General features: G+C 51.0%; 1 protein-coding gene across 2 annotated transcripts in view; it reads right to left on the bottom strand.

Annotated features, from left to right (window-relative positions):
• Positions 1 to 7,438, bottom strand: part of PXN (paxillin) — a 44,278-nt gene extending 36,840 nt beyond the window's left edge. Inside the window, exon 1 of one of the 2 annotated variants that reach the window (XM_081123492.1) lies at positions 7,288 to 7,438. In XM_081123492.1, the coding sequence (XP_080979618.1) occupies positions 7,288 to 7,300 (13 nt within the window). In that variant the 5' untranslated portion in view covers positions 7,301 to 7,438. The remainder of the gene's footprint in view (positions 1 to 7,287) is intronic. The other variant, XM_081123491.1, reaches the window with a different exon arrangement.
• Between the last annotated feature and the right edge of the window lie 7,083 nt (positions 7,439 to 14,521).

Raw genomic sequence — 14,521 nt, 5'->3', positions numbered from 1 at the left:
AAGTATTTTTTAAAAAACACACACACAAAAGAAGTGGATCTTAAGGAAGAGAGGGGGAAATATGGCCACTGAAGAGTGGGGGGGGGCTAGAAAAGAATGGCCCAGGCGACATTAAAACTGAGAAGGAACAGGCAAGACACTAGGAAGAGCAGAGAGATGAAAAGAGAGAGCCAGAAGAAGAGGGGTGAAGGTAAACCTGGGGGAGCACTGATGGGAGGTACCGGGGGGCACTGGGAGTTATAAAAGCTGCTGAGTGGAAAAAGACCTGTGGGGGTGGAGTAAAGAGTGAAGGAAAAAAGGGTGCCTCGTGGAGGGTCTGTCTGTTGTGGGCCGGACACCCCCCTGCCCCTCATCTCATGGGGCCTCCCAACTTCTCAGAAGGCAGGATTTGGACCCATTTTACAGCCTGCTTTCAACGGGGTTTTTCCATTGCTGCAAGAGGCCCAATTCTCCGTGGCTCATTCAAAAAGACACACAGACTCGGGGCCAGAGGAGAATCATTACTCCAGCGGATCCCGGAGCGAACTGGATCCCCGAGAGACGGAAGGCAGCTCCCTGGAGGCGTCCGCCCACCTTGCCCTTGCCGGCCCCGGGTTCTACTGTTCGAAACAGCTGGAAATGTGTGCCCTGCGCTCCCCGACCAGAAAACAGAACAGAACATGGCTGCTTCTGCCAAGTGAGTTCTGAATAAGCTGCATTCCATTTCATTAAAACAATTACCTGAGTCCCAGCCAAGAATTACATAAAGCTTCCTCCCAGCACCACCCCTCCCCCCAAGAAGCCCACATCACGCTGCTTTTCGAACAGGCAGAGTTAAGGCCCTGACACGCCGCTCGCTCGGCGATCACACCAGGAACGTGCCACGATCCCTGCCCGTGGCCAGCCTCTGACGGGCGGACGGACGGACGTGTGGCTCAGAGAAGACCTTCACATGAAGCACTCTCCGGATAAGGGCCTGCTGGCTGCCCACAATGTTTCTAGTAGGCACCAGGGTCCTCAAAGCCAAGGGGGCCACTGGTGTCGGATCCAGCTCTTTCTCTCAAACAGGTGGGAGACCCAAGTGGCCCCGCTTTGAGTCAGCACAAAACAAGATAAGAGGGGCCTAGGAGAGGGGATTCCAGGAGAGGGAGCTGGAAGTCTGGAGAACTGGAGGCCAGTTCTCAGCTGTAAGCAAGAGCCTGGGGCCACTCTGGCCCATGCTGCCCATAGGCCAATGGTGTTCCCTGGGCCACAGATAAGAGGCTCATGATGTAGACTGAATGGCATGCCATCCCCTCCCCCAGGCTCCAGCTGCCCAGAGGCTGTTCTGCCTTTTGTAAAGCTAGGTCCTACATGCAACCCAGGCAACACCTTCCAAACTCCAGCATCTCCCTTGCCCGGAACCTGGTCAACATACCCCAAATAAGCCCAGAGTCTGCCTCCAAACACTGGAAGCTCTCTGGTCATCTGGCCATGGCTGGCCCTGTCTTTTTTCTGCACAGGTCATGGTGGCTATGTGCTCCATCTCCAGCTGACAGTCGCCAGTCACTATTATCTCAGGCCTGCCTTAGCTCCTGTCTCTGTCCACCCAGTCTTTACACCACCCTTGCAGTCACAGGAGGCCAAGGGTCACTCAAGTCAACCACAGGTAGACACTTAGGGGCACCCCTAGCCGAATGACCCAGAGCCCACTATGAGGAAAGCAAGGTTTTCTTGCTTTTTCCAACTTTTTATCATGGAAATATCTAAACACATAGAGAAGCTCTGAAAGACATTACAGTGAGTACACATATAGCCTCCTCCTAGATTCAATCACTAATATGTTGCCATTTTGTATAAAAAAACATGCATGCACCCCCTTCCATATACACCACACACACACACACACACACACACACACACAGCTCCTTTTTGTTACTATATTACTTAAAACTAAGCTGCAGACATCTTGACATTTTACTCCCGAATACTTTAGTATGCACCTAACAATAACAATGCTCTCCCATAAAACCACAATACCACAATCACACAAGAAATAAGCATTAAGAGGCCATCTTTAAGGGAAAAATTGGCCACCAGGGTTCTGCCGGGCCTGGCCAACCACACATTCTGCCTGCCACTGGCCCGGTGTCCAAGGCCTCCCTGGAGAGGCCGGCCCTGAGCCCCACTGGTTAGGCAATCAATTTGTTAGCTGGAAGACTTATCAGGACGCGAGTGCATGCTTGAGGCCAGATGTGAGACTCCCACCGAGACCACAACTGAAAAGGCGAAGTGGGCCTGGGAGGCTGTGGAGGTTCCTGGCCCATCCCCAGGTGAGGAGGTGATCCTGGATGCCCCTTCCGATGAGCTGCTTTGTCCAGATCTCTGGAAAACTCCGCTTCCTAATTCTTCCTCTCCCTCTCTTCCCCACACAGGAAGGATATCCTCAGTTCTCCACCTGAAAAGGTGTAGACAACTTCCTCCTCGAAATGGGATGGCTCTAGATAACAGCCATGGACAAACACCTGAACAAAGACAGGAGCGTGTTTGTATGAGGCCGGGGAGGGGGGGGACACAGAGGCTTCCCATGCCACCCAGAAGGGGTAGCAGAGGGACCTCAGAGGATGGCCCCAGTTCTCCTGCACATTTGTGCAGTAAGCTCGCAGCTCTGTCTTGAGGGTAACAGGTGACTGGATGGGTGACAGGTAGAGAAGTGGGGCCCTCCACTGAGCAGGAGACACTGCTACAAGTGCCCAGCGTCCCATTCTGAGTCCCCAAGAACGAATGAACAAAGGAGGAGAGGAAAGAAGCCACAGAGAAGAGGAAAACGACTGATATGGGAAACTGAACACAGAATGGAAAGCAATCAAGATCAGATCCAGTATCATGAACTGAAGTGTGAAGAATGGTTCCAAGCTGGACTCTGCATTAAAAACCCCAGGCCTGGGTTTAATTCCAGCCCTGGCACTCACTGAAGAACCTGGCAGTGGGCTCACCCTCTCTGTGCCTATTTTGTCATCTACAAAATGGGTGGTAGTAATAATAACAGAACCTGCGCCTCTTGTGGCCGTGATTCAATAAAATGATGTATGTAAGGCGCCCAGCACGGTGCCTGCACACAGCAAACGCTCAGTAAATATTATGGAAGGGAGTTCTGTAAACACGGTAACAAAGAAAAGTGTTCCACAGAGGTTTGTTTTCATGAATGGAGGCAAGGAGACCAGAGCAACCCAGGGGAGGGCTGGGATGAGAATGAAGCTGGCAGGAAGTTCTTTTCAACATCTCTGATCTTGAAACAAGGTAAAGGCCCAAGGGAAGCTCTGGAGGGTCAACACACTCCACGTGTGACGACTAAATGGAAGAAGAGGGCTGCTCAGTGCATCAGCGGTAACTCTGGCTTTTCTGTGGGTCCCTCCAGATGAGGGCCCACCCAGCCTCACCAATGCATGGTGACCACTGGGGAAGCTGGAAGGAAAGAAGACTGAGGTGTTGCCTTGGAAGACCTCAAACCCACAGCAGTGGGGCTATGGCCCCCAGAAGCCCAAACCTTCCACACTCAGCCGTGGCTGCCCAGGCAATGGACAGCTTAGCACAGCAGGAGGGGCACCTGCTAAGAATCAGACACACTAGGGTTTGAATCCCAGCGCTGGCCCTCACTAGGCTCTGCCCCTCGCTAGCGTACAGCCCGGGAGCAGCTCCAGCGCTGACGCAGGGCCCACTGGGAGCGCATACCACTCCAGGAGTGGCCCTGCCGCAGGCCCAGCAGCTGGGTGCCCTGACCCTGGCCGAACACACAGAGGCACCACAGACAGGCAGGCCCAAAGTCCAGACTTTCCATGGAAACAGGGAGGCTCCACTGCCCCAAATGCCCCCGGCAACTCCCCTGCCCGCCTCCCCAGCGCCCCTCCAAGGACAATGAGGCACTGTTTTCCAGAGGGTCAAGACTGCTGAGAAGCTGAAAGAAGACAAGTCCAGATTCCAGCGGCAACTGGGCATTGCCAACAGCTGGCTGCTCCCCCTGGGAGAGGGGGAAGGCAGAGCTATCAAGGCCTGAATCAGACCCACCCTCTGCCACAGAGGCCATGTCCTGGCGATGGCCTCCAGGGCAGGAATTTTAAAGGTAACTACAGATCACTCAGCAGGCCCCAGGGCTCATCCCCCTGGCCAGTCATTGGTCACCTACTACCTTATTATGATTAAAATGACCAGATCCAGAATTGGATCAGTCTAGGTTCCAATCCCAGCTCCCCCAGTGAACTTTTCCCAGAGCTCAGGTTTCCACATCTGGAAAGAAAAGATAAAACCCTCCCTTTCGGAATGGCTGTGATGAAACTCACAGAGTGCCAAGTCTGGTGCCTGTGTCCCATCAAGCAGGAACGATCCTCCTTGGACCACAACTGTGGTCACAACCCCCCCCCCTCCCCCCAAGCACACTAGGAACAGGAACAAGGGGAGAGCAAGGAGTCAGGTCAGAAAACGTAATCGGAGTGCACCTCGGTGCTATGGGAACTCTGTCCAGGAAACTCGGGCCAGAGAACAGGGTGAACTCCCGGCCAAACCAGTGTCTAAACAGTAATGAGAAAAGCCACCAGCAGACACCCCACAGCACAAAGCAGAGAGAACACACAGGGAAAGGCTGTGTTTATGTTTTTCTGCCCAAAGAGCTATAAATTTGTAACTTATTAAATAGCACATGGTGAGTCTGTCCCCAGCAGCTATGGAAAGAGGAAAAGTTCCCCAATTTTTTAAAGACCGAAAAACAAAGTCACAGCACAGACTCTTGGCCCCTCTAGGCTTGCCACGGGACTGACAGTAAGCACTTTCTCCCCTGTTTCAGGGACAGGGAGGCTCACAGCTGAGGGCACTCTCTGAAGAAAAATAAAAACAGGAGGCCTGGCCTTTGTGTCTACCCTAACTAAGGAAAACAGCTGAAGGGCAGGGTGCTGAGCAGTCAGCCAGACAGCTGATGGGGCCTGAGCACAGAGGCGAATTCCTCTCCCCTCCTGCACGCCCCATTCCTCCCACCCCAGGCTCCGGTCAGCCAGGCGTGGCTGGCCCCCTGGGAGCTTAGGCCAAGGAAGTCGGGCAGTCAGTATCCAAACAACTGGGGAGCCCATGGTGGAAGTCAGCAGAAGTTACAGGTGGCAGCCATCACCCTGCTGCGACTCATCCTTCAGGCGCTGTTCACCCCCTCCTCAAGAAGAAAGGCCTCTGGGTACACAAGAGCTGCAGATCTAGGGGCTAGGGACTGGGTTTCTAGCCCTGGTTTTGTCATTTCCTGGCTGTGCAGCCTTGGGCAAGTGAATCAACCTCTCTTAGTCTCAGTTTCCTCGATTTGTAAAAGGCAGGTAGCAAGGACAGCAGTGGTCCTAAGGGGCTCTTATAAAGGCTTGCTGTGAGGACAGGACAAGTTGAAGTATGGTGAAAAACTCCACACACAGCAAATTTAAAGTCCTACAATCTGCCAGTACATTCTCTTGCCTTTCAGAGACTAACTCTGTTTCCTGGCCCTACATGGAAGACGGTCAGAAGACAGGAATTCAGGACTTCGGCTGCAAACTCTGTACAAAGACTTTCTCAGTCCTTCAAACAAGCACGGGGAGTGTGTAGAAGCAACAGGACCACATCAGCATTTCAGAAACTGTAACTGCTCCCCGGTTCCCACTGGGAAGGCCTTGAGACTTGCAGAACCTGATTTTTAAAAACACCCCCCAGACTTCTTTAGACCTTACTTATTTTTATGTGAAAAAAAAAAAAAAATACCTGCCTGGAAGCCACGCCAACCTCGAGTGTGTTGGAAAAACGGGTGCCAAGCCTGACCCAAAAGCAGAACTATGCTTGGCAGCCATCGCACTCTGCAAAACAGGCAGGATCGTACACCATCCCCGGCTCCGGGATGGCGATGGGGGAGTAAGGATCCCCAAAGAACCTGCGGGGAAGCAGTGAAGTCCCAGCTCTCCTCCCTGTCCCCTTGGAAGTCCAGTTCCTGCAAACCTCCAGTCTTAACTTAGTGCCCTGTGCACTTGGGGAGGCCGGTCAGTACCGGGGTGGATGACTCCACTCCTCAAGAGCCTGGGACAGAGAAAGCATCAATGGTCACACAAGGCACCCACAGTCCAGAGAGGGAAGACAAGGCTCCTACAGAGAAGCAACTTTTCCCCCCTCCTCACCTCCCCAGCTCAGAGGCCCTCTGGCTACAGGCATGACAGGGAGGAAGCATGAATCCTCCCACTCCAGGGGCTCGGGGTGGGGGGGGGGGGGGGGCGTCGTGCCACTCGCTCAAGGCATTCCTAGAACCCCTGGCACCAACCCCCTTGGGTTTAGCGTCTCGCTCCAGGACACACTTTCTCCTGCCTGAACTGCAAATCGAGGCTGGAGCTCCAAATAACATGAAAACAGTAAAACTCTGTCCCGGGAATCCTGTCCTTTCCTGTGCGGCTTCCAGCGAGGTCTGATGCCAGGCGGGGTGGTGAAGGGACCCTGCCGGCCAGGACAAGCTCGAAGACGGCCATACCTCAAGGCCCACTTTCCTCCTCACTCCCCGCAGCATCTCGCCAGTGTCTGGGAGCCGGGTGAGAATCCTGTCTCCCCAGTTTACTCTCTTCTAAGATTAGGCTGATCTCTGATACAAAAGGGGTGGCCTGGGACACACAGGGCAGAGGGCAGCCGGTGAGATGGAGGGACGGGTCCATGAAACAGGGTGACCAGACCTGACCTGGGGGGTTAGTGGGGTACAGGGGGAACCTGCCTTTGCAGGGGTGAGGCTCACCTCTTAACTCCTGAATCTGACTAGTGACATGAAAGGGGTGGGCTCCCACAGGCTGTCCCTGAAGTGGGAGCGGCCCTGGAATTGAGGGGCCAGCCTGTGAGATTAGGCGGCTGCTCCCCGGATTGGGTGCTGGACCTGTGGGGTGGGGGTGGGGGTGCAGTCTGCAAAGCGAGGGTCCCACAGCTGGGGAGGGGGTCTGGTCCAGAGGGTGCGAGTGCTGCCCCCGAAGCGGACGGGGCGGGTCCTTGAGATGCAAGCTGGTCCTCAAGGAGCTGGTCTGGGAGATTGGGGGGGTCCCCGACCTCCAGGGTGCGGAGGTGGGGTCGTGCCCGAGGCTGGGGGTGGCGGCTGTGAGGACGCCGGCGGGGCCGGGCCTGGTCCGGGGCTCAGGCCCAGCCCGAGATCCCGGCTCGGCGGAGCCCCGGCCGCCAGGAGCCGGAGCGCGGACCCGGGCCCCGAGGGTGGGTCCCCGCGGCCCCCGCCGCCCGCCCGCCCGCGCCCGCCCGCCCGCCGCGGGGCCGCGCGCCCCTCCTGCCCCCCGCCCCGGCCCGCGCGCTCACCGAGGTCGTCCATGGCGCGGCCGCGGGCTCGGGAACCGGCGGGACGCCGCGCTCGCTGCCCGTCCCGGGGCCGCTCCTCTCCGCCCCGCAACTTTTCCGCCGCGAGCCTCGGCCCCGAACGGAACGCGCCGCCGCAGCTCGCGCCCGCGCCCTCCCCGCCCCGCCCCCGGCCGCCCCCGCGAGCACGCGCGCCCCGCCCACGGGCGCCCCCCGCGGGCACCTTGGCCCCGCCCCGGGCGCGCGCTGGCCCCGCCCCCTGCCCGCGAGCGCGCGCCCGGCCCCCAGGGTGGGAGGCGCTGGGCGGGGCGGCGGCGCCCCCTCGCGGCCCAGCCGGCAGGTGGGCGGCTCCCAGGCCTCGGAGGGCGGGGGACCCTCGGGTCAGTCCTTCTGTCCGTCTCAAAGTCACATGCCTGACCATCTGGCTGACAGATCCACCCGCCCGTCTTGATCTCTCGGTCTGATCTGTGTCTGTCCATCCACTGGACACTTACTCATCCCATGTCTGTCCGCCTGGGAGGCAGATTTCTCTGCCTGGCTGCCTCCCGGGAGGTCACCTCTCAGGAGAACCCTGAATCCATACCAGGTAAGGCCAGGAACCTTTAGAGGACCTTCCCTGGGGTCCCCTCTGGCAGTGTAACTCGCAGTCCAGCCTGTGGGGCCAGATTCAGTACTTTCAAGGTAATATAGATCCCTTAATAGACTTCCAAAACTCTGCCTGGAGCAGAGGGGACCTCACCTTAGACATTAAAAGAAAAATTACAAGGAGGTTACACCCAGGGCCAGGCACAGTGTCCTGGAACTCCCCACCGCCACCCCAGAGGGCTCTGCTCCCACAGACTCAGAAATCAGGTAATAATTACAACTGCCCTTTATTAAGTGCCAGATACTCTACAGCCATCCCTAAATTAATTCCCACAGAGGTAGTTATTACTATCAGCTCTTGCCCACAATTTGGAATAGGCCACAGTAATACGTCAATTTTATATAAAAATGCTTTGTAAACACAGCCTCGAGCTCCCCTTCCCACGAGAATCCAGCCCCCAAGACCCTGAGTGTCAGGCCAGGTCCTCCGGGGAAGCAGATGTGTGCCACAGAGTTGTGGTAAAGCCTGTGAAAGAGAAACGGGAGGAAGCAGGACTGGGTCAGGAGAGACTCAACTGCGACAAGATAGGCCAATGCAACTGGGAGCCCCAGAAAAAAAATTCATTTAGGGCAGAAGTGTCCAGGCTCCAATTCCCCACCATGTTCAGCCATCGGCTGGGGACACCCAGGAGTGTAGCCTTGCTCCTGGAAGCTGTCATTCCTCGAGCTGGATAACAAGCTCCTTTTTGAAGGCAGAACCAAGAGGTTCACCTCCCTCCACGGCTGCCAAGTCCTCTCCTGTATTAAAACCCAAGAGCTCAGACTGCTCCCCAAGGAGGTGGTCACTCTGTGGCATGCTCTTCCAACACCCATGTCCCAGCCGTGCTCCTTGCTGATGGTAAACTTCAGGCCGGTTTCTCTCTGTGCCTCCGTTTCCTCCTCTATAGAAAAAAGATTCATAACAGCTACCTCTCGCGTAGGAGTAAAGGAGATACTACGCATCTAGGACTTACAATGGATCCTTGTCACCATTAAGCACTCTCTGACTCCGTGCAAAATGCAAACTACGTATGTAGTTTAAAAATGTTCTAGTAGCCACATTAAAAAGGGGGGAAAGAAGCAGGAAAAGTTAACCTTAATGTATTTTATCTGATCCAATATATCCTAAATGTTATCATTTCAACTTGTAATCGATATAAAAAATATCAATGAGATGGCTTTTTTTTTTTTCATACCAAGTGTTTGAAATTGGGTGTGTATTGTATACTTACAGCACTTCTCAATCTGACCAGCCACATTCCGAGTGCCCAGGAGCCACATGTGGCTAGTGGTTACCACATTGGATAGCTTAAAATGTTATCTGGCATCATTATTTTTGGGGGGATTTCAACCTAAAAGTTATTTCCTCAGAAAACCATACCCTAACCTGCTAGGCTATGGTCAGGGCTCCTGTTATTAAGATCTTTATTTAGCAACCTGAAGCGCTTGTCATAATTATAGTTAAATAATTCTTATGTGCTTGCTGTTTGCCTCTGTTCATCTTCTACTAGACTGTAGACTTCAGAAACGGAGAGGCCACATCTGTCTTGTTCACTGTTTTACCCCCAGTGCCTGGCACGGGGCACAGCACATAGTAGGTGCTCAATAAAAATATGCTGTGTGGATAACATTTATTAAGTACCGCCTAATGAATTAAGGTTAGGACCACACTAATTGGTGTTGGGAAGAAAGAGGGAATTAAGAAAAAAGGACTTTGCCCGGCCGAGCATGGCTTAGCAGTTGAGCATAGACCTAGAACCCAGGAGATTGGGGTTCGATTCCCGGTCAGGGCACATGCCCGGGTTGTGGGCTCGATCCCCAGTTGGGGGCATGCAGGAGGCAGCTGATCAATGACTCTCTCATCACTGATGTTTCTATCTCTCCCTCTCCCTTCCTCTCTCTGAAATCAATAAAGACATTTAAAAAAAAAAAAAAAGATTTGGAAGAAGAACAAATTTCAGAGATAGATGTAGAAATTTCTATACAAAAGCAATAGTTCCTTGTAGGAAGATATTTAGAAAGGAAAAAGAAAATAAACTAAGAGATGAAAATTAAAAGTATCCATAATTTTAAAAACCTCAATGCCCAGTTATACAGTCTTCTAGACCATTCTTTTACACACACACATAAATATCTATACCACATATATCAAATGTTTAAATATGCATTTTTATATTTATGTACACTGCTTTGAAGCCTGGCACTTTTCACTTAACACTGTTTTGTAAACAACTTTTCGTGGCAATATTCTTCTAAACCATCGTTTTGGGGGGGCAAAATAGCATTCCATCGTATAAGTGCACCAGCGTTTACCAGTTCCCTGGTTCAGTTTCACAGTAACCAGCAATGCTGAGAAACATCATTGCAGTTAAATCTTGGAGCACATCCCTAATTGTTTCCTGAAGATCAATTCCTAGAAGCGGAAGTGCTGTGTCAGAGGTTAACTGTGCTCGTGTTAGTACTTTTGCTGGATGCTGACAAAGCGCTGTCCGTAACCACTGCATCTAGATGAATATATAATAGATATTTCATGCACATGGACTCCCACACAATACTTTAGGGTGACCCCATGAAGAACTCCCCCAAATGTGGTACAAGTGCCACCAGTGAAATGAGAGACATGTAAATGGTACACGGGAAAGATTCCTTATTTTAAGTTATTGTTTATATATATTAGAAAAATAGCTAATCGGCACATAAACCAATATATAGTTTAGGATGAGATTAAGTTTTAAAAAAATGGGTTGTTTATGGAAAAACATTAAGTAAGTTATAGCACGGTGGGTTCTCAGTTACTGCAAAAATCACGACTGGAGTCTGCGACGCTTCCTGGTGTGTGATCACTCCCCAAAAGTATTGTGCAGTTGAAGAAGTTAAGCCGGAGCAGAGAAGCACTCGGGGAAAACTAAAGACGACAGCAGAAAATGAGAGCTGAGCTGGAATCCCAGCTGTGGGCAGCGACCAGTCAGAGGATTCCAGGGGGCTCGCTGCGGCCCTGTAAGTCCCAGCTTTTTCATCCATAAGGTGAGAATGCTGAGGATTTTTCTCGATGGCTGACACTCCATGCCTGCCTGGTAAGGGAGGGCTGGTACACAAAGAATTGTTGGGTCAGAAGGGATCTCAGGACATTACCCAGCCCTTCTGGGGGGGAAGGGAGCTGCATTTCCCTCCAAAGGGCCCCACATATTGACCAGATGCACACCCGGATGTCATCCCTGAGTCCTCCCTGTCCTCGCCCTCCGCAGCCCTGTCCTGCCCACCGACCCGCCATGTATAACCGGCAACCCCCCCTGTTTCCACCACTCCTGTCATCTATCCAGCCACCACCTGGGACTGCTGCCCTAACCTCCAATCTGGGCTCCTACGGTCTATTTTCCACCCAGAAGCCAATATTATGTTTTTTAAAAATCAATTTTATGGACGTAGAATTTATATCTGGTAAAGTGCACCATTCAAGTAGACTAGCTGGATGAGCTTTGACAGATGAAACTGCAACTTCAGTCAAGATACAGAACATTCTGTCACTCCTCCATGCCCCTTAAAGTTGATCTCCCCACCCCACTGGCCCCAGGTAACCATTGACTTGCTTTCTGTCACCATGGATTAGTTTGCATTTATATAAATGGAATTATACAGTTTGTGTTTTCTTTACTCTCTTTTTCTTTTTTTTCCTTCTTTTTTTTTTGTCTTTGCAGGGCGTGGGAGGGCTGGTTTCTTTGGCTTGGTGTGTGCATGAGATTCATCTACACTGTTGTGTGTTTCAAGAATTCGCTCCTTTTCATGAGTGAGTAGTGCTCCATTGTATGAATGTACCACATTTTTTCTCCATTGTCCTGTTGATGGTTATTTAGGTTATTTCTCCAGTACTGACCACTATAAATGAAGTTGCTGCAAATGTTCATGTAGAAGTCTCTGTGTGGACATACGTTTTCATTTCTCTCAGGGTCACACATCATGTTTAAAAAATGTATATTAAGTCTCATCCTCAGTCCCCTGCTTAAACATTCTAGTGGTTTCCTGTTGCCCTGGGAATAAAATCCAGACTCTTCACAAAGGTCTCGGAGGCCACACCTTAGATTCTGTCTTCCTCCAGTCTCCTCTGGTCATTGCACTCCAGCCACACTGGCCTTCGCTATGTCCCTTGAGCAAGGTAGTCCTGACTTCGGAGGCTTCGCGGCTGTGAGCCCCTTTCTGAAATGTTCTTCCCAGGTCTTGGTGTGGCTGTTCCTGCTCATCACTGAGGTCTCAGTTCACGCGTCACCTCCTGAACCTTTTATCTAAACTTTTTGTGTCCCCTGTCCTTTTATTCTGATTTATTTTATCTCCTTTCACCTCTGACATTATGTTTGGTATTTATTTGTTTACCTGGTTTTTGTTTTGTTTTGTTTTTAAATATGTCTTTATTGATTTCAGAGAGAGGAAGGGAGAGGGGTCTAGAAGTCTAGAATGGCGGGTATTCAGGAAATATTGTTTGAAGGCCCTGGCTGGGTAGCTCAGCTGGTTAGGGCATCATCCAGATATGCCAAGGTTGTGGGTTCAATCCTGAGTCAGGACACATACAATGAATGCATAAATAAGTGGAACAACAAATCGATGTGTGTGTGTCTCCCTTCCCCTCTCTCGCAAATCAATTTTTTAAAAGTTTTAAAATATATGTTGTTTGAAAGAATGAAAAGCTGGGGGCACTGAGGTACAAAGAGATGAGTGAACTGGGCTGCAGAATTAGCTGCAGGATCAGGATGAGAACCCCAGTATCCTGGCACCCAGCCCAATCCTCTCTCTTCTATCGAAGGCCATTCACAGAGCTTTCTAGGATGACAAGACTCAAGTACGGGGCTCTTAGCTGCAGTGCTGTTTTTAAGAGCAAAGAACTGGAAACAAACGTCTATCAATAGGACATTGGTTAAAATAAATTACATACAGTCCTACAATGGAAAACTATGTAGCCACGGAAGAGATCCAGGAAGCTCATTATGTACTGACATGAAACAGTTCTAAGATCTAAAAAAGTAAAACTGAACAGTGTGTGTAACATGTGTATCTTTGTGGAAAAAAATGGAAACAATGTATTTGTTTGAGATTCTTATACATGCCGGAGTATCTCTGGAAGAATAAATAAACTCTGGTGACACCTGGCAAGGGGTGGGGATGGGTGGAAGAATGGGGTGGCTGGGGGTCAGGAGTAGGAAGGAGCTTTCACTCAGTACCCTTTGGGATCTTCTGAATTTTGAACACATGTGCAATCTTACCTATTCCCAGGATGAATTAATATTTTCAAAATAAAATACAACTGCACTGTAAAAATGACACTGCAGACATTAACATGAATCAACTGCCTAAGAGTGATTCGAATGAGGCTTGGAAAATGTTTCCTGACCACCTCCTAGTCTTGGATACTTGGTTCCACAACCCCCACCAAAGCATTTAACTCTGTCAGGTACCATTGGGAGCACTTTTTCTATATTATCTCATTTAACACCCACAAAATCTCTGTCGCAAGGAGCCTCTTCCTTGGTGGCACATGGAATCACCTAGGAAGCTTTAAAATATGTATTTTTTTTTTTTTTGCCCAGGACTAATCTTTAGAAATTCTGATTTAATTGGCCTGGAATGCAGCCTGGGCATCAGAATTTTTAAAAGCTCCCCGGGTAGTTCTTGTGCACAGCCAGATAGATGTGATCCTGACACTCCTTTTATAGCCAGGGACATTGAGGCACAGAGAAGTTAAGTAAATGGCCTAAGGTCACACATCTGGTGAATAGTAGAGAGGATTTGAACCCAGGAAGTCTGGCTTCAAAGCTTCGTGGGGTTTGGGGGGAACAATTGGCCTCAGTTAATTTTCCCAGTGATCGAGAGCTGTGAACCAGCTCTCTTCTGAGATGGATACTGAGGACCCCTCAGGCATGGGATATTTTTAACCTAGAGAAGCAACTGGGTCTTGCAGACATCCTGCAGTGACTTGAACACTGAGAAGATTGTTTGGGGGCTGGTAGACCCTTTCCCTGCTGAAATAGTCCTGGGGTCCCCCTTTTCCATCCCACAGGGTGGGAGGGCTGGGTGGGGGTCAGCTCCATCAGGGGCTGATGTTTCCAAGGATATTTCGTTACAGGGAGGAAGGGGAGAGGGTCAGGATTACCTCACCCAAACCAGCTCCTTCTCCCTGCTGTCTCCCTGGGAAGGAGGCGGAGAGCAAACAAGTGTTAGAACTGGATGTGAATTCACCTTCTTCCCTCTCCCCCTCCCTAGCCCAGGAGAGTCCTGTGAAAACTGCAGGGCACGTCCAGACATACACATGGAACATTCTCCAGATGCTCTCCCTCGGGGCCTTGTGGGCAAATACATTGCTACAGTTGGGAGAGCCAACTTGGGGGCACCTCTTTTATTTTTGTTTTTCAATTACAGTTGACATTTAATATTATTTGGTGTTAGTTTTGGGTGTACAGCACAGTGGTTAGATAATCGTATAATTTACAAAGTACTCTCCCTGCCCCCAATATTTCTAGTACCCACCTGGCACCGTACATAGTTATTACAATATTATTGACTATATTCCCTATGCTGTTCTTTATATCCCCGTGACTATTTTGTAACCACCCATCTGTACTTCTCAGTC

Source organism: Miniopterus schreibersii (assembly GCF_964146895.1).
Source record: "Miniopterus schreibersii genome assembly, chromosome: 20".
NCBI lineage: Eukaryota > Metazoa > Chordata > Mammalia > Chiroptera > Miniopteridae > Miniopterus > Miniopterus schreibersii.
Note: the sequence above shows the minus strand (reverse complement) of the source record. Positions and strands in the feature narration are given on the sequence as shown.